The sequence below is a fragment of the Ahaetulla prasina genome, chromosome 6 (genome assembly GCF_028640845.1).
Source record: "Ahaetulla prasina isolate Xishuangbanna chromosome 6, ASM2864084v1, whole genome shotgun sequence".
NCBI classification, from domain to species: Eukaryota; Metazoa; Chordata; class Lepidosauria; order Squamata; family Colubridae; genus Ahaetulla; species Ahaetulla prasina.
In genome coordinates this window covers 25,225,025-25,248,628 of record NC_080544.1, presented here as the reverse complement: position 1 = coordinate 25,248,628, position 23,604 = coordinate 25,225,025, and the positions used below count along the sequence as shown (strand labels likewise).

Sequence of the window (23,604 nt, the reverse complement as noted above, 5' to 3'; positions counted from 1 at the left end):
AAGAAGAGGAAGAGGAAGAAGAGGAAGCAGAGGACACAGAGGAAGAAGAAGAAGAAGAAGAGGCAGCGGCGGAGGAGGAGGTGGAGAAGGAGAAGAAGAAGAAGAAGAAGAAGAAGGATGATGATGATGGTGTAGCATCTGTATGGGAAGGGAACAGGACAGATGCTATCTGGGGATCATGCCGGTCCCCCGTTCCTGACTCCCTCTTCTCCGCCGCCGGGATGGGCTCCTTCCCCCCCCCTCTTTTTTTCTTCCTTTTTTTTTTACCACCAGGTACCGTGATGTCAAACGTGATGCGGCCGCTCCTGTGACTTAAGCCAGCCTCTTTTGGCGCAGACTCCGTCAATCCTCCCCGGTGCTGGCGGAGCTGGCTTTCCGAGCGGCGCATCTGCAAAGCCGGTCGCCTTTTGCAAAGCGGGGCTCTCCCACCCTCCATCCTCGCCTGCCGGAGTCCGGGGAGGGGGAAGAGAGATTGGAGCCCGAAGGGTGGGAGCGGGTGGTCCGGCCGGATAAAGAAGATCCGAGGCGCTTTGGCTTGGCCGCCGATCCAAGGAGGAGGCAGCTCCAGCCGTCCCGAGATGAGAGCCCCGGGCTGCTGTCTGGTGGTGGTGGTGCCGCTCCTGCTGGCCGTGGCTTGGGCGGAAGGAGACGGCAAAGCGGCTAAAGAAGGCGACAGCCCGGGCAATTTTATGGAGGACGAGCAATGGCTGTCTTCCATCGCCCAGTACAGCGGCAAGATCAAACACTGGAACCGCTTCCGAGACGTGAGTTTCCCCGAGCCGAATCTGCTTATCTCTCTCCCCCCACCTCCCCCCTACACACACACACACACACACACTCCGGTTTCTCCCGGGCGATGCACCGCAGAAGCATGTGCAAAGGGCGGGAGGCTGCCTTTCGCTTCGCAACTTGCCACAATTTGCTCCTTTGGCGGAGCTGGGGTTGAGCGGAAGGTGAATTGCGCGCAAAGGAACGGACCCGACCCGCTTAGCGGCTGCAACACTCCGGTCCGGGCTCCGAGCGGCGCTGCGGTTGAAACCAGCAACGGGCGGACGGGGAAAGGATGGGGTGGGGCGTTTTTTTGGGTACCGGTGCCCGGTTTGTCCCCGGGAAGGCAAACCTTTGGGGAGGGGGAGGTAGCTGGAAGTGGGGAAGGAGTTGGAGAGAAGCCTTATTTCTGATGAATTCGTTCCTTATTCAGCCTCCCGTCCTTCCCAGGTGGGTCAAATGAGGACCCGGAATTTTTTGGGGGTGGTGGTGGTGGGGCAACAGGCTGACTCTGTAAACCGCTCAGAGTGGGCTGGAAAAAGCGCCGGGAAGCGGTTTATAAGTCCTAAGGGCTCTCTGGCTCTCTTTTTTTAAAAAAAATTGTTTTATAATCTTCCATTGCTATGGGGGTTTTTTTGAAATTTTTTTAAATTTTTTAAAGACATACAAACATAAAAACATCTTTCATTCAAATTTCTATACAACGTGTCGGTGCGTGGATTACATTTTTTGTGCAAAAACAATTCTCTATCTTCCATTGCTATGTTGAACAGCGCGTTTTCTAGGGGTCCAAAGTGTTCACACATAAACAGCATCAGCATTATCAGCATCAGCATCGTTATGATCGTTGGGCTCTGGCTCTTGCTTACCGTCGTTCATCGGGATAGCGATCGGGCGGAAAAAAAGGGGACTCTGGATGCAGCCGCCGGAGGGGGAGGGAGGGAGGGAGGGAGGGGGGAGCCTTGGCGGCGTGTCACTTTGCGAAAAAACTCGCCCGGCTGCAGAATTGGCGATGCTGGGTTTCGCCAGAGGGATCCGCCCTGCCAAGGGGTGGATGGGCGACCGGGCGCAAGTGGGGCAGGGGAGTGCAGTCGCCACCGAGACCTTCCTCCCCCACCGCCTCTCGGACGTCTCCTCCATCTCTCTCCCCTCTTTCACCCCCCCCCCTCAACCCCAGACGTTTTTAAACCCTCTGGGCATGGCATGCTTCGCCAACCCAGTGCCCGCCTGGCCACAAGAGTCTTACTGACGGGGATGCGGACTACCTGAGGCTTTTTTTTTTTTTTTGGAGGGCGCCAGATCTTTTTGGGGGGGGGCTGCCCACCCCTGGGAGGAACGGGGAGGGGGGGGCGAGGGGGGGACGGACGCGGAGAATAGGCTTCACATGGTGATGCCTTGGGCCAGGCGGGGCTCCCGGTGCTGCAGTGGTGAAGAACTCGCCTCTCTCTCTCTCTTTTTTTTAATTTCCCTCTGGTGACTGCTGAGAGGGGCGAGATGGGGCAGGGAAGAGAGAAAAGCCTCCAGCAGTAGGAGAAACCGGCCCCTCCTCACCATCAATCGCCAGACTGGAGCAAAAAAGTCATCTAAGGCAAAAAAAAACACCCCAAAAACCCATCCATTCAATAAATGCCTGCTGGTTTCCAGTTGCCCCTCTTTCTTGGGAATTCAGCCTCAAGTCTCTCCTACTGCAAAAGGATCTCTGAAGGAAACAGCTCTGAAATGGGGGACGGGAGGGAGGGAGGGAGGAGGACTGTTCCTCAGCACAGGAGACCTTGAAGAAGGTGGGAAAGCTGCAGGGTGAGACTCCTTCAGTGGAGAGCTTTAAGATGGGACCCAGACTGTGTGGATGGGATAAGGGAGGGGAGGGGAGGGGAGAGAAGCAGGATGCTGATAAAAGACACCCAAGCAGTTATATGAAGAGGTGCTTCTTTCTCTGTCCTTCCCTCCCTCCCTCAGAAATTCCCCTGCCTGGAAGGCAAAGGAGAAGTTTGAAATGCCACCCCCTCCGCCTAAAATGATTTGGCTCCCCTTGGTTGCAACTTAGAAGAGATGAGCTGCCCCTTTTTGTGTAATTTTGCTTCTTTCCGAGGCAAGCTGGTGGCCCTTTTCCTACCGCACCTGGCTCAGCTGATGCCCTGCAACAAATTAAAACAGCCTGGCTGCGACTGTTGGTGCTGAGAAACGCTGGAGCTCAGGGATGCAAGTAAGGCGAGGGTTGCTACGTTTAATAACCAAATACACTTGCACCAGCTTGATCCCCGTTGCAGAAAGACTACCCTGGATTTGGCAAGGTTTCTTCCTAGATTTGCTCCCCTAGGATAGGAAAGCTGGATCTCTCTTGATTACTTCCGTCCACGTTCTCACACGAATAATCTCTTTAGCATAAAGGGATGTTTTTCTTTTAAGTTCTTTGTTTGTTTATTTTTGGAACACTAAAAGGCAACTTGGCTCAGACTCATGCAGTCGTATTATTAATTCGCATCTCCTCCCAGTCTCTGAAGATGTATTCTGTAGGATCTAGAACGGAATGAAAGACAGAGCAATCTAGAAAAAAAATGAGCGGAAGGAAGATCTTGTTTCTTCTTTCAACTGCTTGACAGTCTAATTCCGGTTACACTTTCGTGCCGATAAAACCATAAAATGCATGAGTTTTCAGACCTTTTTAAACTTGTCTTAAGCCAAATCGGATCTTCTTCCGCTCTTAAATTTAGCAAATGAAATCTCGGCCGCGTTTCGTCATGCCAGGTAAAATTTCGCCTGCATAATTTCTTGAGTGCCGAACGCTAGAGACATAGAGGGGCCTTGAAAAAAATGAAGGGAGATCCCCCATCTAAGTTGTTTTCAGCTCCTGGAGGGGAAAAAAAAACAATGAATAAAGTTTGCAATTTTATTCATGGTCCCGGACTTCTGCAGCAGATGGTTTAACATCTGTACTAATAGACGAAAACATACTAGCAATTCCTGCGGGCAGTAACCGAAGCCCACTTAAGATAGAAATGCCTTTCTCCCTCAAAAGATTTTGCCAGCCCCGCTCTTGATTTTGAATCACGTTATGGTTAAACGTTGGATTTCTCCCAGCCACAAATCAAGATCCAGCTGCATCCTTGTGAGCATCGTGGGAAATTTAATCCATAAGGGAGAGAAGCAGCGAAACATTGCAGAGAAACCTCGAGTGCAGCCAGTTCAGCCAGCTAGCTAACTGTGCTACCTTCGAGAATATTCTCCTCTGTTAAACGTCTTCTTTTCTCCTCCACTTCATCCAAGACCGAAGTCTTTGACCAGCCTTAACTGCCGGTAGTCCAGGTTGGCTTGTGTTGGGTTGCTTCACCTCCATATTTATTTTTAACCCCATACATTTTTGCACTCGTGCAAACCTAGAGTTGCCAATTGCCACCCCCCCAATTGAATTTAACAACTAGGCCCGTGATGGCGAAACTTTGGCACGCGTGCCACAGGTGGCACGCGTAGCCATATCAGTGGGCACGCGAGCTCAGCTCCAGCGCCTGCATTTCAGGCCTTCTGGGCCCACCAGAAGTAGGGAAACAGGCTGTTTCCTGCCTCCAGGGGCCTCAGGGAATGGTGGGGAAGGCCTGTTTTTCTCTCTCATCTGGCTCCAGAGCTTCTCTCTAAGTCTTGGGAAGTCCCACCGGAAGTCCCACCAGTCCCACTGGAAGTTGGCAAACAGGCCATTTCTGGCATCCAGAGGACCTGGGGGGGGGAGTGTTTTCGCCCCCCCCCCCGACTCCTAGAAAGGCTCTGGAGCCAGGTGAGAGAGAAAAACGGGCCTACCAGGCTATCGCGTGCCAGGAGCAGGGAGAGTGGGGAGGGGTCACATGTGCATGCATGGGGGTGGGATGCATAGAATTATGGTTGTGTGCGCACGACCCCCTCCGACCCCCTCCTTCCTGGCATGCGATGACAAAAAGGTTAGCCATCACTGAACTAGGCATTCAGAATCGTGAGAACTTATCAGCTCCTCCGTTTCAATCCCTTCCTCTTAAGTATTAGGAAGGCTGGGCGTTTGAGCAGATATTTTCCAGCCTCATCCCTGGTCATACTTGGTCTGGTCTGTGTAAAAGCTCATCCCAGAGATGAGACTGCCTGCTCAGCTAATGGGAAGAAAGGCCTGGAAGCAGCTGTGGTTTCACTTGATGGCAGCTTCATCCATAGGAAAAAGGCCATTTTATTTAAGCAGTAAAACTCAGAAAAGCTCCCTTTTGCCCCTTTGACTGTATCTGGAGAAAGACTTCATTTTTTCAATCACTGCCCTTCCTTCCCTGATTTATTAGCAAATGCTTTCCATTAAAGGGGTGGGGGCAATGGTGAAATGCAATTTTTTTTACTACCGGTTCTGTGGGTGTGGCTTGGTGGGCGTGGCTTGGGCGTGGCAGGGGAAGGATACTGCAAAATCCCCATTCCCACCCCACTCCAGGGGAAGGATACTGCAAAATCCCCATTCCCACTCCACTCTAGGGGCAGCCGGAGGTGGTATTTGCTGATTCTCCGAACTACTCAAAATTTCGGCTACCGGTTCTCCAGAACCTGTCAGAACCTGCTGGATTTCACCCCCGGGTGTTGTGGGGGAGAGGAGACATTAAGCAGATTGGATCCCATTCAGTCAAGATCACGAACATTACCCTGCCATAAAAAAATAAAAATAAAAAAAAGACTACGAAAAGCAAACAACATGCAAATGATTTGAGCGAATCTTTAGGATGGCTTGGCATGCTTGCCCGCTTTGCAAAACCCCTTCTTTGCTTAGGATCGACGTTGTGGGGTCGCTTGCAGGTTTCGACAGCCTCAGCCTGCCTTGCCGCTGCAGAGGGATGTTGAAATAGGGAGAAGGCATTTAGACTCGCAGTGGTGGGATTCAGCCGGTTCTGTCCAGTTCGGGAGAACTGGTAGGGGAGACCGCGGAAGGCTCCGCCCACTCACCTGGACTTAATGCGTGAGCACTGTGTGTGCATGTGCACGCGCACGCGCTCACATTTTGCGAACCGGTAGGGAAGGTAAGTAAATCCCATCTCTGATTCGGAGCCATTCACAAGTCTTCCCAGCTGCAGTATAGATTCTGAAAGACAAAGCTAGGATCCCACCACAGGTAGTCCTTGGCTTACAACAGGGGTGAAATCCAGCAGGTTCTGACAGGTTCTAGAGCCTCTGGTGGCTCAACAGACTAATGCAGTCTGTTATTAACAGCAGCTGCTTGCAATTACTGCAGGTTCAAGTCCCAACAAGCCCAAGGTTGACTCACCCTTCCATCCTTTATAAGGTAGGTAAAATGAGGACCCAGATTGTTGGGGGCAATAAGTTGACTTTGGATAATTGGATTACAAATGGATGAAGACTATTGCTTGACATAGTGTAAGCCGCCCTGAGTCTTCGGAGAAGGGCGGGATATAAATGCAAATTTTAAAAAAATGCAAATAAAAAAAAAACACCGGTAGTGAAAATTTTGAGTAGTTCAGAGAACCGGCAAATACCACCTCTGGCTGGTCACAGAGTGGGATGGGAATGGAGATTTTGCAATATCCTTCCCCTGGACTGGGGTGGGAATGGAGATTTTGCGGTATTCATCCCCTGCCATGGCCACCAAGCCACACCCACTAAGCCATGTCCACAGAACCGGTAGTAAAAAAAATTTGATTTCACCACTGGCTTACAACACTTTTTTTTAGTGACCGTTCGAAGTTACGACAGCACTGAAAAAAAGTAACTGATGACCATTTTTCACACTTACAACCATTGCTTGGCAACTGGTTCATATTTATGACCGTTGCAATGTCCCAGGGTCGTATTTTCTGATCAGCAAAGTCAACGGGGAAGCAAGATTCACTTAACAACCTTGGGACTAACTTAGCAGCTGCAGTGATTCACTTAACGACTGTGGCAAGAAAGGTCATAAAATGGGGGGGGGGCAAAACTCACTGAACAAATGTCTCGCCTGATAAGATTATAAGATGCCAAGATTACAGTTGGAAGTATTAGGAGGATCATGCAATGTCGATACTTTATGCACCGTTGCTCTGCAAGAGATCATACATTAAGAAATATAAAAAGAATAGGGAAAATCTCTTTTAATTCTTTCTTAACTAAATCTGCCCTACTATTAATCTTCTCATTGTTCCCATCACCCATCTCCTTCCACTTGTGACTGTATGACTGTAACTTTGTTGCTTGTATCCTTACGATTTATACTGATATTGATTGTTTCCTGATTGCTTAATTGAAGCCTATGACTATCATTAAGTGTTGCATCATTAAGTGTTACATTAGTACCCTATGACTATCGTTAAGTGTTGTAAGTGTTATACCTTGATGAAGGTATCTTTTCTTTTATGTACACTGAGAGCATATGCACCAAGACAAATTCCTTGTGTGTCCAATCACACTTGGCCAATAAAAAAAATCTATTCTATTCTATTAAGAGGGTTTTTCAATTTCTTTTCATGCCCTCAAGTCAATCTTGACCTTTGGGAAGCACCTGAGCAGTTTTTCTTGAGTTTTCTTAGCAGCTTTTTGCTTTGCCCTTGTAGGATAGAGAGAGGGGGACTAGCTCAAAGTCAGCCAGTTAGTTTTATGTCTAAGATGGGATTAAACCTTACAGTCTCCCAGTTTCTGTGATGGGCTGAAGGGGTGACCTTGATAAACAGGAGAAAGAACTGCAGTCAAAACAACCATCAGATAAAAGAAACTCTGAGCCGGAGGCAGAAATATAATTTGAGAAAGTGGTTCAGACTAGACACGCCCTGGTTCTCATGTGCAAAAGAGAGGGGGGTAAATTATTCAGATTTGCAAGATTTGTTTACATATATGGGTAATAAAAGTAGTATTCACATTTATAACTTTGATTTTCTAGTCTGATCTACCTTAAAGGACTATCAGTTTCAAGGTTTGTGCCTTAACCACTACACCAAAACTGGTTCTCTAGCAGCTGCCAAAAAAGCCAACACAGTGCTGGGCTGCATTAACAGAGGGATAGAATCAAGATCACGTGAAGTGTTAATTCCACTTTATAATGCCTTGGTAAGGCCACAGTTGAAATACTGCATCCAGTTTTGGTCACCATGATGTTAAAAAAGATGTGGAGACTCTAGAAAGAGTGCAGAGAAGAGCAACAATGATGATTAGGGGACTGGAGGCTAAAACATATGAAGAACGGTTGCAGGAACGGGCTATGTCTAGTTTAATGAAAAGAAGGACTAGGGGAGACATGATAGCAGTGTTCCAATATCTCAGGGGCTGCCACAAAGAAGAGGGAGTCAAGCTATTCTCCAAAGCACCTGAAGGCAGGACAAGAAGCAATGGGTGGAAACTCATCAAGGAGAGAAGCAACTTAGAACTAAGGAGAAATTTCCTGACAGTTAGAACAGTTCATTAGTGGAACAATTTGCCTCCAGAGGTTCTGAATGCTCCAACACTGGAAGTTTTTAAGAAGAGATTGGATAACCGTTTGTCTGAAATGATATAGGGTTTCTTGCCTAAGCAGTGGGTTGGACTAGAAGACCTCCAAGGTCCATTCTATTCTATTCTATTCTATTCTATTCTATTCTATTCTATTCTATTCTATTCTATTCTATTCTATTCTACTCTACTCTACTCTACTCTACTCTACTGTATTTATAATGCTCTCATATATCTATCCCTCTATTCTGTACCTCTTTTTGAATTCAATTTATATTTTCTGCTGATCTACAAGGTGGGAATCAATCTCCTGCACCTTGGGTATAAGGCATTCTCTACCCTCCCACTATTAAAATATGGCCTGAACTAAACCCAATGTCCTTGCAATCAACCATCTAATAATTTTAATTTTAAAAAAAACCATAAAGGACCTTCAAGCACTTTTGTCTAGCATTATGATAAGCATGAATATGATAAAAATATAAAACTGCAAGGGAAGGCACATCAAAGCTATAATGAAATGACACACACAATGAAAATCTTCCTTTTTAAAAACAACAACTATTTTAAATTTACTATCTTTGGGCAGAAAATCAAACATGATGATTTGGTGTCCCTATGAAATCAAAGTTAGCACTCATCATACAATTTTTGGGAAGACATTTAAAACCAGATATTGCAATAAGAAGGACCTGGTTGTAAATGTGTAGTATGTTTAGCCTACAAACAAATTTTGGAGAAAAGTATCTCCTGAAATACTATAACAGGTTTGGTGAGGTGATAAAGGACAAGTCATACTGTCAAATATTTTTAACTTCAAGTTCTAGCACTTCAAATGAGAACCAGTGTTTTGAATTGAGATAGGTGGCAGAGACAGCCAATAAGTTTTCCAAAGGACTGAAGTCACATACCTCTTGTAGAAAAAGGCATACAATCTGTGCCCCCAACACTATCTGTAAGATTAGAAATGTTGAACACCATCAATTCTTCCAAAACTGCCCCCACAATGCACATTTTACAGTGACAGAAGAGGAAAACTATGAAAACACATTAAATGTACATTAATATTAAATGTGTTTTAATGCTAACTAAAATTAAACAGATATGAAAGTAATTGAAGTTTAGTTTTTGACTGGGCCCCAACCATTTAGTTCTCCTGCTGATGTTTACTTTTTGAGATATGACTCTGGAAAGTCAAATACAGAAAAATGATCTTGAGGGTTTCACTTACTTTTGCTACTGGCTGAGGAACTCTGGGAGTTGAAGTCCACAAGTCTTAAAAGAGCCAAGTTTGCAGACTCCTGCCCTAGACCAACAATAAAGAAATGGTTTGAATATGCTGCCTTCTTCTGGGGGTATGTAAAATGTAAATATTAAAAGAGCCAAGTTTGCAGACCCCTGGTCTAGGGGCAATGTGAATATCACATCTCTATTCAGTCACTAAGAGCTGAGTTTGACTCAGAAGAATCTATCCTTACCCATCCCTGATATAATTGGTACTAATTCTAGTTTCTGAATCATTACTGAAAATGTATTGAAGATGTCAGAATAATCACATCCTTAGTAGGAGCATTCTTAATATGTGATGAATCATAGGCTAAGGAAAGAAGAACATTGTTAAAAGACACCCCAAATTTTGGAGTTCGCAAATTGTTATATTTAGGGAGTCAGTTTAGAATAGAATAGAATAGAATAGAATAGAATAGAATAGAATAGAATAGAATAGAATAGAATAGAATTCTTTATTGGCCATGTGTGATTGGACACACAAGAAATTTGTCTTTGGTGCACATGCTCTCAGTGTACATAAAAAGACAAAATACATTTGTCAAGAATCATAAGGTACAACACTTAATGATTGTCATAGGGTACAAACAAGAAATTGAATCATACTAGGAAACAATCAGTATAAATTGTAAGGATACAAGCAACAAGTTACAGTCATGCAGTCATAAGTGGGAAGAGATGGGTGATAGGAACGATGAGAAGATTAATAGTAATGCAGACTTAGTGAATAGTTTGACAGTGTTGAGGGAATTATTTGTTTAGCAGAGTGATGACGTTCGGGAAAAAACTGTTCTTGTGTCTAGTTGTTCTGGTGTGCAGTGCTATATAGCGTCATTTTGAGGGTAGGAGTTGAAACAGTTTATGTCCAGGATGCGAAGGGTATCCTGGTAAGTGCAGCGGTTGAGGCATCAGGGAAGAAACCAGGAGATACTGTGAGTTCTAGTCCCTCTTTAGGCACAAAGCCAGCTGGGTGACCTTGAGCCAGTCGCTCTCTCTCAGCCCTAGGAAGGAGACAGTGGCAAACCATTCCAAAAAACCTTGCCAAGAAAACAGCGGGGACTTGTCCAGGCAAACTCCAACAATTGGACACAATTGAATGGAAGCTGGGGGAGGGGGAGAGGGAAGATATATTTACCAACAAAGGTATTGGAAGAATTCTTCAGAATCAGCTCTGGTTGATATGGGCACTGAATCCATTAATCTGGGTAATTTTCCAGTATATCTGAGAACACTCACCTGTTCATGGATATACGTAACACAGATACTTTCCTTCCTGTGTGAACGATGTTACTGCTGCTTTGTCATTGACTTTTTTCATTGTTAAGACATGCTGTAATTCTGCTGTGCTTTGTCAACGTGTTTTCCTTTCATCAAAGGAATGTAGAAGGAAAAGGTTGTTTTACCATCACGGTTTTGTGTTTAACTTTGAGAGAGTAGACAAGCAAATGTGTCTTTGTGCTGGATGTTGTGGTCCACCAGCAGCCTGCAGAGCTGGCAATGGAGTCAGACAGCGATGAGACTGAGGTGGGGCAAGAGCCATCGAGAAGTGAGGTACGGACTCCAGAGCCTGCAGAGCCTGATAGTAGTGAGGCAGAGGAACAGGAGGAGCCTGTTCCTAATGCATGCATGAGAAGAGCTGCCAGAAGGCAAGAGCAGCTCAAGCAAAGAGGACATCTCGGGAGTAGGACCAAGAGATGATTGGCCCCTCCCATAAGACTTAAAAGACCAGCAACAGTGTTTGGGCTCTTTGCCAGAAAACAATGTTGGTAGCTTCGTCTTCTTGCATTTATTTTTGTATTTGGGACTTCTGAACGTTTGCCAAGAAAGGCCTTTGGCAGTTTGCCTAATTGGACCAAGGTTTGCGATAGGACTGAGGAATTTGTGTTGGGAGGAATTTGATTTAATATTTAGTTGAACTACGCTGAGAATGAAGTAATTCTCAGCTGTTCGAATAAAGTTTACTTGGGCCTGGGTCACAACACTGGATTACAGCCATGGTGCCTACAGTAGCTGCAGGAATTTTGTGGTGAATAGTTACTGGTGAAAGTGTCACACACACAATTATTTCATGTGTAAAGAGTTGTCTTTCCCACACTTACATGTAAAGCCCCCTCGAGCTATGAACAATTCCCAGAAATCTTTTTAAGCAGAAATGAGAGGAAATAGTGGCTGGTGGGTATAAACGGAAGGTAAACGTAAGAAGCAGACACCCTCCAGAGCAGGGGTCTCCAACCTTGGCAACTTTAAGACTTGTGGACTTCAACTCCCAGAGTTCCTCAGCCAGCTTTGCTCTGGGAGTTGAAGTCCACAAGTCTTAAAGTTGCCAAGGTTGGAGACCCCTGCTCCAGACTGTAATGTTACAGTCTATAGCAGGAGTGATACTAAGGACTGGATCTGAGAGAGCTTTGGGGTTTTGTAGTACAGCTAGTCCTCAACTTAAACAGTTCATTTAGTGACCGTTGGAAGTTACAACTGCACTGGAAAAAGTGACTCATGGCACTACGACCGCTACAGCATTCCCACACTATTTATTGTGATCGGCATGTAAAGCACCGTGATTTGCTTTCGGATGCTTCATATTTATGACGGTTGCTTTGTCCCCGGGTCATATGATCCCGTTTTGCGACCTTCTGACAGACAATGGGGAATCCAGATTCACTGAACAACCGTGTTACGAATTTAACAACTGCAGCGATTCACTTAACAAATCTATCAAGAAAAGTCATAACATGACTTTGCTAACTTACTTAGCAAAATGTCTCACTTAGCAACATCAATCTTGGGCTCAACCGTGGTCGTAAGTCGAGGACTATTGTATTCATGTGGGTAGGAAATCCATAAAATGATGATATTTACATCCTACATTTCCCGCCGAAGACAATTTAAGGACTTATTTTTATTTATTTATTTTATTTATCACAACAGTATATATAGGCATAAGCATGAAATAACTATACGATATATAAGCATAAATATAATCATAAGTGTGTAATAACTATATGAAATTGGATATAATCAAAGGGACTTGTCCGCATGGAGCATGGTTTTGCTCTATAAACTTTTAGAAAAGTGATTGTGCCCTCCTGCAAAGGTTTTTAACCATTTTTGTGCCCAATAATAGATTGGCCGGTCAATACCAGGTTGCAAAAAAATGGCTATACCAGTCCATGCCTTGCTCTGCTTGTTTTAGCAGCAAAGCAACATGGCGCTGGATTGCAGGAGGGAGGGGGATACCTGAGGAGGCAGAGCAAGGGAGCATCTTCAACCAATGAGGAACCGACCACCCAATAGGAAGCCCGGTCCTGAGGACAAAAAGCTCTGTAATAGTGTCCTCTGGAGAAGCAGCTGAACTACATGTTACTCCTCTCTGTTCCTGAAGACCTGTGAAGCTGTGAGAAAATGGGTGTGGCATTGATGCTGAATCTGCGCAATGAATTCCCTCAATGTGGAAGAGAATCGAGTTTCTGAACAACCAGGGCAGGGAGAGGCAGTTGTACAATACTCAGAGAATTGGTGCGGTTGTATTTCTTCAGGAGATTGTCTTCCCTACGTTAAATGTGGCTTCATCTTCATAGCAATGTCGTTTTATTCTTCCTTGTAATACTTCAGTGTTATATGTTCACTTCAGTGTTATATGTTCACTTCTTCCCTGGGATGTGGATAATCCACCGATCCTGGAACAGAATGTTTCAGAATATTCTATGGAGCACCAGACCATGCTGTTTCAAGGATGGCTCAGCAGTTTTCCAGAAGTACAGCTTCTGAACCAGGCTTGTTTCATGGTGATCCAGAGACATCCTGGATAAACCAGGTCCATTTTGTACCAAACCCAGGGGTGGGCTTCAAATTTTTTAGCAAGGGGTTCTCTGCCTGGTTGCTGGGTGGGCATGGTCATGGTGGGCGTGGCCTAGTTGGCCTCCTGCACCACAGCAGGGGAGGGGGGTGTTTTTGCCCTTTCCTTGAGCCTCCAGGAGGGCAAAAATGGCCTCCCCAGGCTCTGGAGACCCTCTGGAGTTCCCGAACTTCCAGTAGGCCCGTTTTTCGCCCTCCCCAAGCTTCCATGTGCACCCTGCACTTACCTGCATCTAAAACAGGCCACATGGGGACTTCTGGGAGGGGTGGGGTGGGCGGAGCCAGCCAGGAGTGGGATTTGGAGGTTCTCTGAACTGCACAGAATCTTAGCTAGAGGTTCTCCTGAACCCCCAGCAGCCCACCCCTGGCCAAACCACTCCAGAAATATATCCAGTCTCTGAGGTTTTATGTCTGGCAAGCTAGTAAATCATTTCCTCCAGAACAGAATGATCTGGAGAAGGTTGGTATGGTCCAGTGAAAGAATGCTCTTTTTCTATCTATCTATCTATCTATCTATCTATCTATCTATCTATCTATCTATCTATCTATCTATCTATCTATCATCTATCCGTCCATCTATCATCTATCATCTAAGAAGATTTGTATGACTGTCACTCACTCTCAGTGATTCTGGTCAGCTTACAAAAATAAACACCCAATATACAAACAATAGAAAACGATAACCCTCCACCCCCCACCCCACCCCGGTGACAGCCATCAATCAAACAAGCCACTTGATGGGCTCCATCCAGTAGTGGGTTTCAAACGCTGTCGCTGCCTGTTTGCTTGTGGGTGCTCATGTGCAACACTTCTCAGATGCATAGAAGCTTCTGCGCGTGCGCAGAGACATCCAGGCGGGTGGGCGGAGCCTCCCGCCGCTGCCACTGCCACTACCGGTTCACCCGATCCAGGGCGAACTGGTAACAACCCACCACTGGCTCCATCCCACTCTGGCTTCCTCAGGCCCATTGGCAAAACCAGTTCCTTTTTCTGAAACTCTTTTGCATATTCCTATTTTATGACACTTTGTGTAGATTAAGTATTGTGATTCAGGACAAAAATCCAAGTAGATGGCTAGAGATGACCATTGAGAAATCAGGATCAAGAGAAGGCACACATACAGCGTGTATCTAAAACCAGCTCTTTCCGATCTACTTCACAGTAAAAATAGAAATTCCCCCATGTAGCAATGTTTGCTCTGGTCACATGGGAGTTATAAACCAGAACTGGAGATGATAATCTCTCATCTGTCTTTGCAGTATCTTTAGCAGCTTTCCCTTTCTCCTATTTTCAAGTCATTGGAACCCATAGAGAGAACCATGAAATCCCTCTTCTCTATTTTTTATTAAAGATCACCCGGAAGACAGACATTGTGCAATTTGGAAACTGACAAAATTGGCCTGAAGTGGACAATTTTCTCCAGGAAAATTTACCACACACGTCTCTAGCTAGAATATAGCCTTTTATGTGGTTAACGGGCATACCGTATTTTTCGGAGTATAAGACGCACCTTTCCCCCCCCCCAAAGGGGGTGAAAATTTGGGTGCATCTTATACACTAAATGTAGCTCTGCCCACCCATTGGCACCTACCCTTTGGCCTCTGCCTCCCAGCAATTTACCTCCTTGTAGCAAGCAGCAAGAAAAAACAGCCGATTTCAGCTTCAGCACAGCCTAATTAGCACAAGTTTATTGTTCCCGACTCTCAGCTGTTTCAGGCTGCAGGGATTGCCATTGCCTATTGCTGCACAGACCTCTGCTGCTTGCTGCAAGGAGGTAAATTGCTGGGAGCAATTTTTTTTTTCTTGTGCTAATCAAGCTATGCGGAAAACGAAAATGAAAGTAAAGCAGGCTGTTTGCTGTTTGCTGCAACAAGGCAAAATTGCTGGGAGGCAGATTTCTTTTTCTTGTTATCCTCACCAAAAAAGGTAGGTGTGTCTTATAGTCCAGTGCGTCTTATACTCCGAAAAATATGGTAATTATCTTGCTTATCGTCCTTCGAATAAACTCAACATCCTGACATATTCAACCTGACAGATGGAAGTGTGTGGAGCAGCAGTGGTCACGACCTTTTCATTTGGTTAAAAGGAAAACAGATCACTTCTGAGGATAGCCTCTTTTGAATCTTCCCAGCCTTAGAATGTCCTGATGTTACAAAAAGCATCTTCTAATGGTTTCAACCTTTTGAAGTTCAAGCTGTTCTTCTGACCTCCGAGAGGAACATTCAAAACAAACAAAGGCCCCTAGGATACTGTTCAGCAGCTGTACTATTGCAGCTCCAAATGTTCTTCTCCAAGGAGATTTGCCTACAGCAGGGGCATCAAACTCAAGGCCTGGGGGTCGGATGTGGCCTGCAGGGCTGCCATGGAAAGAGCAAAGGACCAGCCCGCAGTGCCTCTGCCAGCAAAAAAAGAGCTCGGGAGGGCCGTCCTGAGCTCCGTTTTCATTGGCAGAGGGTTGCGGGATGCCGTTGCAGCCAAAAATCGAGCTTGGGAGCCAGTGGTGAAATCCTACCTGTTCACACTGGTAGTGAGAAAAGCTGGTCCGAACCGGTATTTCAGACGATCAGCTGTGCCGTATGATTTAAAATCGCTGGAAAGGAGGAAATCCTGCTTTCTAGTGGATCTAAATCGAACGGCAGAGCTGTTTCCCTCCCCTTGCTGTTCTACTTACCTTAACAAGCCTCCTTTTTCCGCACGCAGCACGTGTTTGCTGCGTATTGTGCATGTGCGCACAGCGTGCATTTGGTGTGGATTGCACATGCGTGCGCAGCACGCATTTGGCACACACCACGCATGCGTGGGCAGCGAACCGATGGCAAATCGGGGAGGATTTCACCACTGTCGGGAGCCCGTTTTTGCTGGTAGAGCGCTCAGGCCACCACAGGTATCCCCACACATGAGTGACGTTGACCCCCCCAGGCCCCCTGAGATCAAACACAACCCTGATGCGGCCCTCAATGAAATTGAGTTTGGCACTCCTGGCCTACAACATGAGTAACTGCCTTGGAATATAGAAAGCTGCCTTATATTGAGCCAGATCATTAATCCATCAAAAACCCCTGGTGTTTCCATACTGACTGGCATCAGCAGTGCAGGCCTTCAAGTCGATAATTGAATCTGGGATCTGCTCTTCAGAGGCATGCTCAGAATGAAGGACTCCTGCAAACTCAAACAGGTAACGGTTTATTCTTTCGCACTCGGTATGTAACTTATTTTGGTTGCGAGGACAAAGTGTGGCTCTGCAAGGCTAATTAAGGAAAAGTGTCCCATTTCTCAGGCTTTGAGGAAGTCCAAAAGCGGAACAAGGGAAGAGAATAACTTCTGCAGCTATTTTTAGATCAAGTGTGGAGAGCCTGCGGGTTTCATGATTTCACTGGATTTCTCATTCAAATGCAGCAATATTTAGCAGGCTTGTTATCCTTTGAACAACCCCTGAGTGGTCACCCATCAGGTTCAGGCAGTGCTGAAAGGCAGTTTCACTTGTATACTGGTCTTCATTGCTCCAGTTGCATTCAACTGGTCTGACTATGTTTAAGGTCAAATTGAGGCACATCGAAAAGCGTTAACGTGAGGTTAAGCGGATTCAGCAATGCAAAACTCTCCTATATCAACAATATCTGTGTTCCTGATACAATCAGTAATGGGAATTTGTGAGGTTTCTGTCTCCGCTCTCTCCATGTTCCCTTCCTGGTTCTAGACACAACAACATTCTTGGTGGTCTGATTAAGCAGAGCCAATGCACCCTGCTTAGTTAATTTTCAGTTTTCAGTGTTTAAAAATGACTGCCAAAGCTAGTTGGGTGCCATTGGGTCAAGTCCAGGGGTGAAATCCAGCAGGTTCTGACAGGTTCTGGAGAACCGGTAGCAGAAATTTTGAGCAGTTTGGAGAATCGGCAAATACCACCTCTGGATGGCCCCAGCTGCGCGGGTGATAGAGGGAGTCACGCGTAGCTCACATGTGACACCTCTCCTGCGCAGACTGCACTGGCTTCCTGTTGCCTTTCGGGTGCATTTCAAGGTCTTGGTAACCACCTTTAAAGCGCTCCATGGCTTGGGACCTGGGTACTTACGGGACCGCCTTCTGTTACCTCATGCCTCCCACCGACCCGTACGCTCGCACAGAGAGGGCCTTCTCAGGGTGCCGTCTGCCAGACAATGTCGGCTGGCGGCCCCCAGAGGAAGATCCTTCTCTGTGGGGGCCCCCACTCTTTGGAACGAACTCCCCCCTGGTTTACGTCAAATTCCTGACCTTCGGACTTTTCGCCGCGAACTGAAAACATATTTGTTTGTTCGTGCGGGGCTTTCTTAAATTGTTTAATTTTAAATTTTAAATTTTCTCTCTGGTTTTAATTGGGGGTTTTAGATTCTTAATTCTTAATTATTTCGGCCATACTGTATAATAAGTTTTTTAATTGTATTTTAACTGTATATTGTTCTTTTTTATCCTGGCTGTACACCGCCCTGAGTCCTTCGGGAGAAGGGCGGTTTATAAATCCAATAAATAATAATAATAATAATAATAAAAGAATGGGGTGGGAATTGAGATTTTGCAATATCTTTCCCCCAGGAGTGAGGAGGGAATGGGGATTTTGCAATATCTTTCCCCCAGGAGTGAGGAGGGAATGGGGATTTTGCAGTATCCTTCCTCTGGAATGGGGTGGGAATGGAGATTTTGCAGTATCCTTCCCCTGCCACGCCCACCAAGCCATGCCCACAAAACAGGTAGTAAAAAAATGTGGATTTCACCACTGGTCAAGTCATACCCAAAGGACAAAAGCCTGCCATCTCAGTTCAATGTTCTCTTTCAAGAACTTTCCAGTCATGTCCATCCACCAAGTCATTGTCTTTTCCTTTTACATCCCTCCCCTTTCTGAGTGCAGCCATTTCGTCCCCCCCATCCCCACCCCACTACATCATGCACTCACATCTCATACCCAAAATATGCATATTTCTCCTTGCTGATCATGGCTCGAAGGGAGCAGTCAGCCTTTTGGTTTGGTGGTTAAGACACTGGACTAGAAAGTGAGAGACTGTGAGTTCAAGTCCCGTCTTAGCCATGAAAGCCAGGTTGGTGACCTTGGCCTAGTCCAGGGGTGAAATCCAGCAGGTTCTAACAGGTTCTGGCGAACCGGTAGTGGAAATTTTGAGCAGTTCAGAGAACTGGCAAATACCACCTCTGGCTGGCCCCAGAGTTGGGAGGGAATGGGGATTTTGCAGTATCCTTCCCCTGCCACGCCACCAAGCCACACCATGCCCACCAAGCCACCTCCACAGAACTGGTAGTAAAAAAAAATTGGATTTCACCACTGGCCCAGTCCCTCTCTCCCAGCCCAACCCACCTCACAGGGTTGTTGTTGTGGGGGGGAAATAGGAGGAGGAAGGTGTCTTGGATATGTTCTTTGCCTTGCATTATTTGTAAAAATAATAAAGGAGGCATACAAATAGATCAATGAACAAAATACTTGGTTCTTTTTGTGGTTCCTGGTACCCATAGTAACCGTCTCCAAATCCACAAATGGAAGGGGTCTCTCTTCTGCCGCTTGCTCTTAGCATCCAGCTTTCACAGCCATCAAGTACCACAGCTGATAAAAAATACTGCTTTAACTAGTCCGTCCTTGTTGTCATAGAAATATCCTCATCCTTCTTGGTCCTATGTTTGCATTGTTTTCCTCTGTTGGATTTATCTTTTTACTCCTCCAACCCACTCTCCTTCTATCTAATCAGAAACCAAAAAGGGAAGAAAAAAAGCCCGGTGCCTGTTTCACTTCTCATGTCAGATGTAGTTTTACCAAACTGTTGAATCCGATGATGGAAGAGACGGACACAGCTCTTTCAGTAACAACAGCTCTTTATTAGTAGACCAGTACAACCCAACAGAGTGCTAGTCTGGCAGTGTCCTCTTTATATAGAGCAGTGGTCACCAACTAGTGGCCCGTGGACCACTGGTGGTCCGTGGGAAAATGTTGGTGGTCCGCAGAAAAGTTATTTGCATTTTTTATATTGCACTAAATGCTACTTAACTTTTTAAAAAATTCATATTAGTGGTCCGCAGGATTTAAAATTAGGAATTTAGTGGTCCCTGAGGTCCGAAAGGTTGGTGACCCCCTGATATAGAGGGCTGCCAGGCAGCTTAGCCAATGAGATTCAAGTGTTTTCCCGCCTTTTTGGAGGACCTGAGTGAAAACTATAGCACACTCCTTATATGGTATATAACACAAACCTACAAGGTGATATCCCTTTATCTTTGGAATACAGGTAATCCTCAATTAGCAACCAGTCGCTTAATGTTTTGAACTTATGATAGCTCTCCCAAAAGCCACTTAAGCAATTTCAAAGTTATAATGGCCATGTGTACGCACACACGCACATACAAACGCACACCCACACCCACACCCCACAGATGCACACACAAAAGCGATCACATTTTGGGCACTTGGCAACCGGCTCACCTTTTGGGCTGCTTGCAGCATCCTATAGTCATGTGACTCAAAGGTGCTTTTTTTTTTTTCAAGAGGCAACTGGGCCTTTTTTGTTTTTCTTTGAAGATGTTTCATTTCTCATCCAAGAAGCTTCTTCGGTTCTGACTGGTGGAGAAATCAATCAGAACTGAAGAAGCTTCTTGGATGAGAAATGACATGTCTTTGCTGGCTGAGGAACTCTGGGAGTTGAAGTCCACAAGTCTTAAAAGAGCCAAGTTTGCAGATCCCTGACTTAAGTCATGTGACATTGAATTTTTGAGGTTTGTTTTTTTTTGCAACTTTCCGGCATTGACTTATGATTTTGGTAAAAAAAAAAACAGAACACCCATTGGATAAAATGGATTGAGTTAATGATTACAGCATTCCCTTAATAACTGCTGCAACCATCCTACCAGGGGTGAAATCCAGCAGGTTCTGGAAAACCAGTAGCGGAAATTTTGAGTAGTTCAGAGAACTGGCAAATACCACCTCTGGCTGGAATGGGGTAGGAATGGGGATTTTGCAGTATCCTTCCCCTGCCACACCCACCAAGCCACACCATGCCCACCAAGCCACACCCACAGAACCGGTAGTAAAAAAATATGAATTTCACCACTGTCCCCCGCCCCTGAAAAATTAGATACAATCACATGATGCTCTGACTTACTAGAGCAATGGTTTACAACCATAATTCCAGGCTCAGTTATGGTTGTAAGTCGAGCAAATTGTAGTCAATCACGTTTTGTTCTTTCTGTGTTTAGTGTCAACGAGGAAACAAATCAGGAAAGAATGCTTTTATTTTCCAAAGGATTTCAGGGAGACCTGCTCAGTTCTGTTTCGTCTTCTCTGCCGGACTGGATGCTGAGTTACCAGATCAATTTTTCCTTGCCATATGGAGTTCTAGAATTCTCAGTCAGCATTTGTAAAGGATGTTTTGCTGGGAAAAGTTGCCGCAGAGTGAATAGTGGGGGTGGGGGTGGGGAAGAGAGAAAAATTATATAAAATTAAAATTATATGTAAATTATATAATTATATAAAATTAGGAGCGAATAAGTATTTGGCTAAAGAAACCCTGGTGCTTACAGTTAAGTCTTTATTTTTTTTTCCCCTTTCTCCGAGATAGACATTTTATCCTCCTGTATTTGATAGCTTGGGTTTTATTTCTCTTTGCTAATGCTTAATAGACACAATTGCCCTCCGATGCCTCCTTCCAAATAAATTGGATGTACAGTATGCTGAGAAACTGCAGTGGGCTGAATGGAGGACTGACTTGGAAGAGGCTAGTGATATATCTGGGCTTCAGAATTATGCAGGAGCTGGGTTGACTATGATTACTTTATTTGTTTTTAATCTGTGGGAAGAAATTTATTGTGTTTACAGGCTTTTGGCTCTGCAAGGATAATCATTCCTCATCCCTACCCACTGAGTTAATCACTTCTTCTTGCGATCCAGATGGTTTTCTTATTCTTCTTCCTTTTTCGGTGCAAGAGTAGTCAGCTTCTAAATAGCAGAAGGAGCTGCATTATTATTATTATTATTATTATTATTATTATTATTATTATTATTATTATTATTATTATTATTATTATTATTATTATTATTATTATTATTAACTTTATTAATTAAACATGAAACTCAGTCAACTTAAGATTGAAAATGCATCACAAATACCATTGACTGATGCTAAAGGTTGATACGGGTTGCTGCCAGCATCCTAGGTATCAATCAAGTACCTTCTTAAGATGTACGATGTTCCAAGTAGCACAGTTTTTTGCAGTTCCGCTGGTGTTATTGCAGGAAGCTGCAATTTGTTGATGTATCTTATAAAATTCTTAGACATGGTACCAAGTGCCCCAATGACAATGGCTATCACTGTTACATGTTTCATCCATAGCTGTGTAATTTCAATGGCCAGGTCGCGATATTCCATGATTTTTTTTCCAGTTCTTTTTCTTCGACTCTGGCATCTCCTGGTACCGCGATGTCAATAAATTGTATGTTTCGGTTTTCAACAATTGTGATATCTGGTGTGTTGTGTTCCAAGTGACAATCTGTCTGTATTCGAAAGTCCCACAAGATCTTCACTTTCTCATGTTCTATAACTTTTTCCACTTTATGTTCCCATGACTTTTTGATTACAGGTAAGTCGTATATTTTACATAATGACCATATTACATATTATTATTATTCTTTTATTCATTAAATGTGATACTCAGTCAACTGAATGTGTCACAAATATGACTGACTGGTGCTAATGGTTGATACGGGTTGCTGCCAGCACCCTAGGTATCAACTATTATATTTATTATTTATATTTATTATTATTATTTGCAGTAATGGATATTATTGCAGAAAGCCTGGAGCTTCTTTTGTGTTGTGAATGCTCCAACACTGGAAGTTTTTAAGAAGAAATTGGACAACCATTTTTCTGAAATGGTATAGGGTTTCCTGCCTGAGCAGGGGGCTGGAATAGAAGACCTCCAAGGTCCCTTCCAACTCTGTTCTATTCTATTCTATTCTATTCTATTCTATTCTATTCTATTCTATTCTATTCTATTCTATTCAGAAATGACTGGTAAGACGAAAAAAAATCTGCCCTACAGGTATTCCATGGTGTAAATTCCATTCACATTGATGGGGCTGACTTCTAAATAAGTAACCTTAGGTTCATTTATTTATTTATTGTTATTTTTACAAATAACCCAAGGCAATTAACATACCCGACACACCTTCTTCCTCCAATTTTCCCCACAACAACAACAACCCTGGGAGGTGAGTTGGGCTGAGAGAAAGTGACTGACCCAAAAGTCTCTCCTCTGGCTTTTATGGCTAAAGTGGGACTAGAACTCCTGGTCTCGTGGTCTCCAGCTTGCTGCCTTGACACCCAAAACCAACTTGACTCTTTTAGCTTGCATTGCAATCCACCATCACCCGGGGTAAATATGCAGAACCCATCATTATTTAAAGGTAGCATCTTTTCCAAGCTGATCTCGACTAATGCAGAGCAGCAACACGGCTATATAGTGTCACATCTGTGTGGACTTTTGTGGCAACAATAAGGACACAGATTGCTAATGCCTTTCTTTAGAATGGTTTTCTAAATTCCTCACCTTGTTTCCATTCCTAGGATTTTTCTGGTAGCGTCCCTTCAAACTATCAATCAAGGCCAATTCCGTTTAGCTTTCGGAGGGCAGCAAAGAGCCGCCAACTGATTGGGCTCATCATTAAGCAAACTCTGTTAGATAATCAATACAGGGATTGAAGTTGGATTTTATTTTAATGGACCAGGGTGATTGATTAAGCAATGGATTTTGTTCCATCAAGTTATTGTTGACTCTTGATGATCACACAGATAGACGTTCTCCAAGACAATTTGTGCCTAACCTGGACCTTCCCCTCTTCCAACAGTGTTCTCATTGCTGCTGGTCATCCTCTTCTTCTTTTTCCTTTCACTTTTCTCAGGATTGGAACTTCTCCTGAGTGCTGAGCATTCACATCATGGGTGTGGTAATATTGAGCCTGGTCATTTGTGCCTTGAGTGAGAACTCTGGGTTCCTTTCTTTGATGATCTTTCTGGTTTTCAAAGCTGTCCACAAATATTCTCAGGAATCTTCCAAAGTTCAAAAGTATCAACCCCCTTTCTACCCACAATCCAACTTTCACTTCCATGGCGTTTCAGAGGGAATACCAAGGCTTGCATGATTGCGGTTTTTCCAGGTGTAGTCACATACAGGGGTGGGCTGCTGGGAGTTTTCAGGGGTTCGGGAGAACCTCTAGCTAAGATTCTGTGCAGTTCGGAGAACCCCCAAATCCCACTCCTGGCTGGTCCCGCCCAC

At 44.8% G+C, this 23,604-nt stretch overlaps 1 protein-coding gene across 1 annotated transcript in view; it reads left to right on the top strand.

Annotated features, from left to right (window-relative positions):
• The first annotated feature begins 366 nt into the window (after nt 1-366).
• SPOCK2 (SPARC (osteonectin), cwcv and kazal like domains proteoglycan 2) overlaps nt 367-23,604 on the top strand; it is a 131,071-nt gene continuing 107,833 nt past the window's right edge. Inside the window, exon 1 of the mRNA XM_058188267.1 lies at nt 367-764. Within this exon, the coding sequence (XP_058044250.1) occupies nt 579-764 (186 nt within the window). The 5' untranslated portion in view covers nt 367-578. The remainder of the gene's footprint in view (nt 765-23,604) is intronic.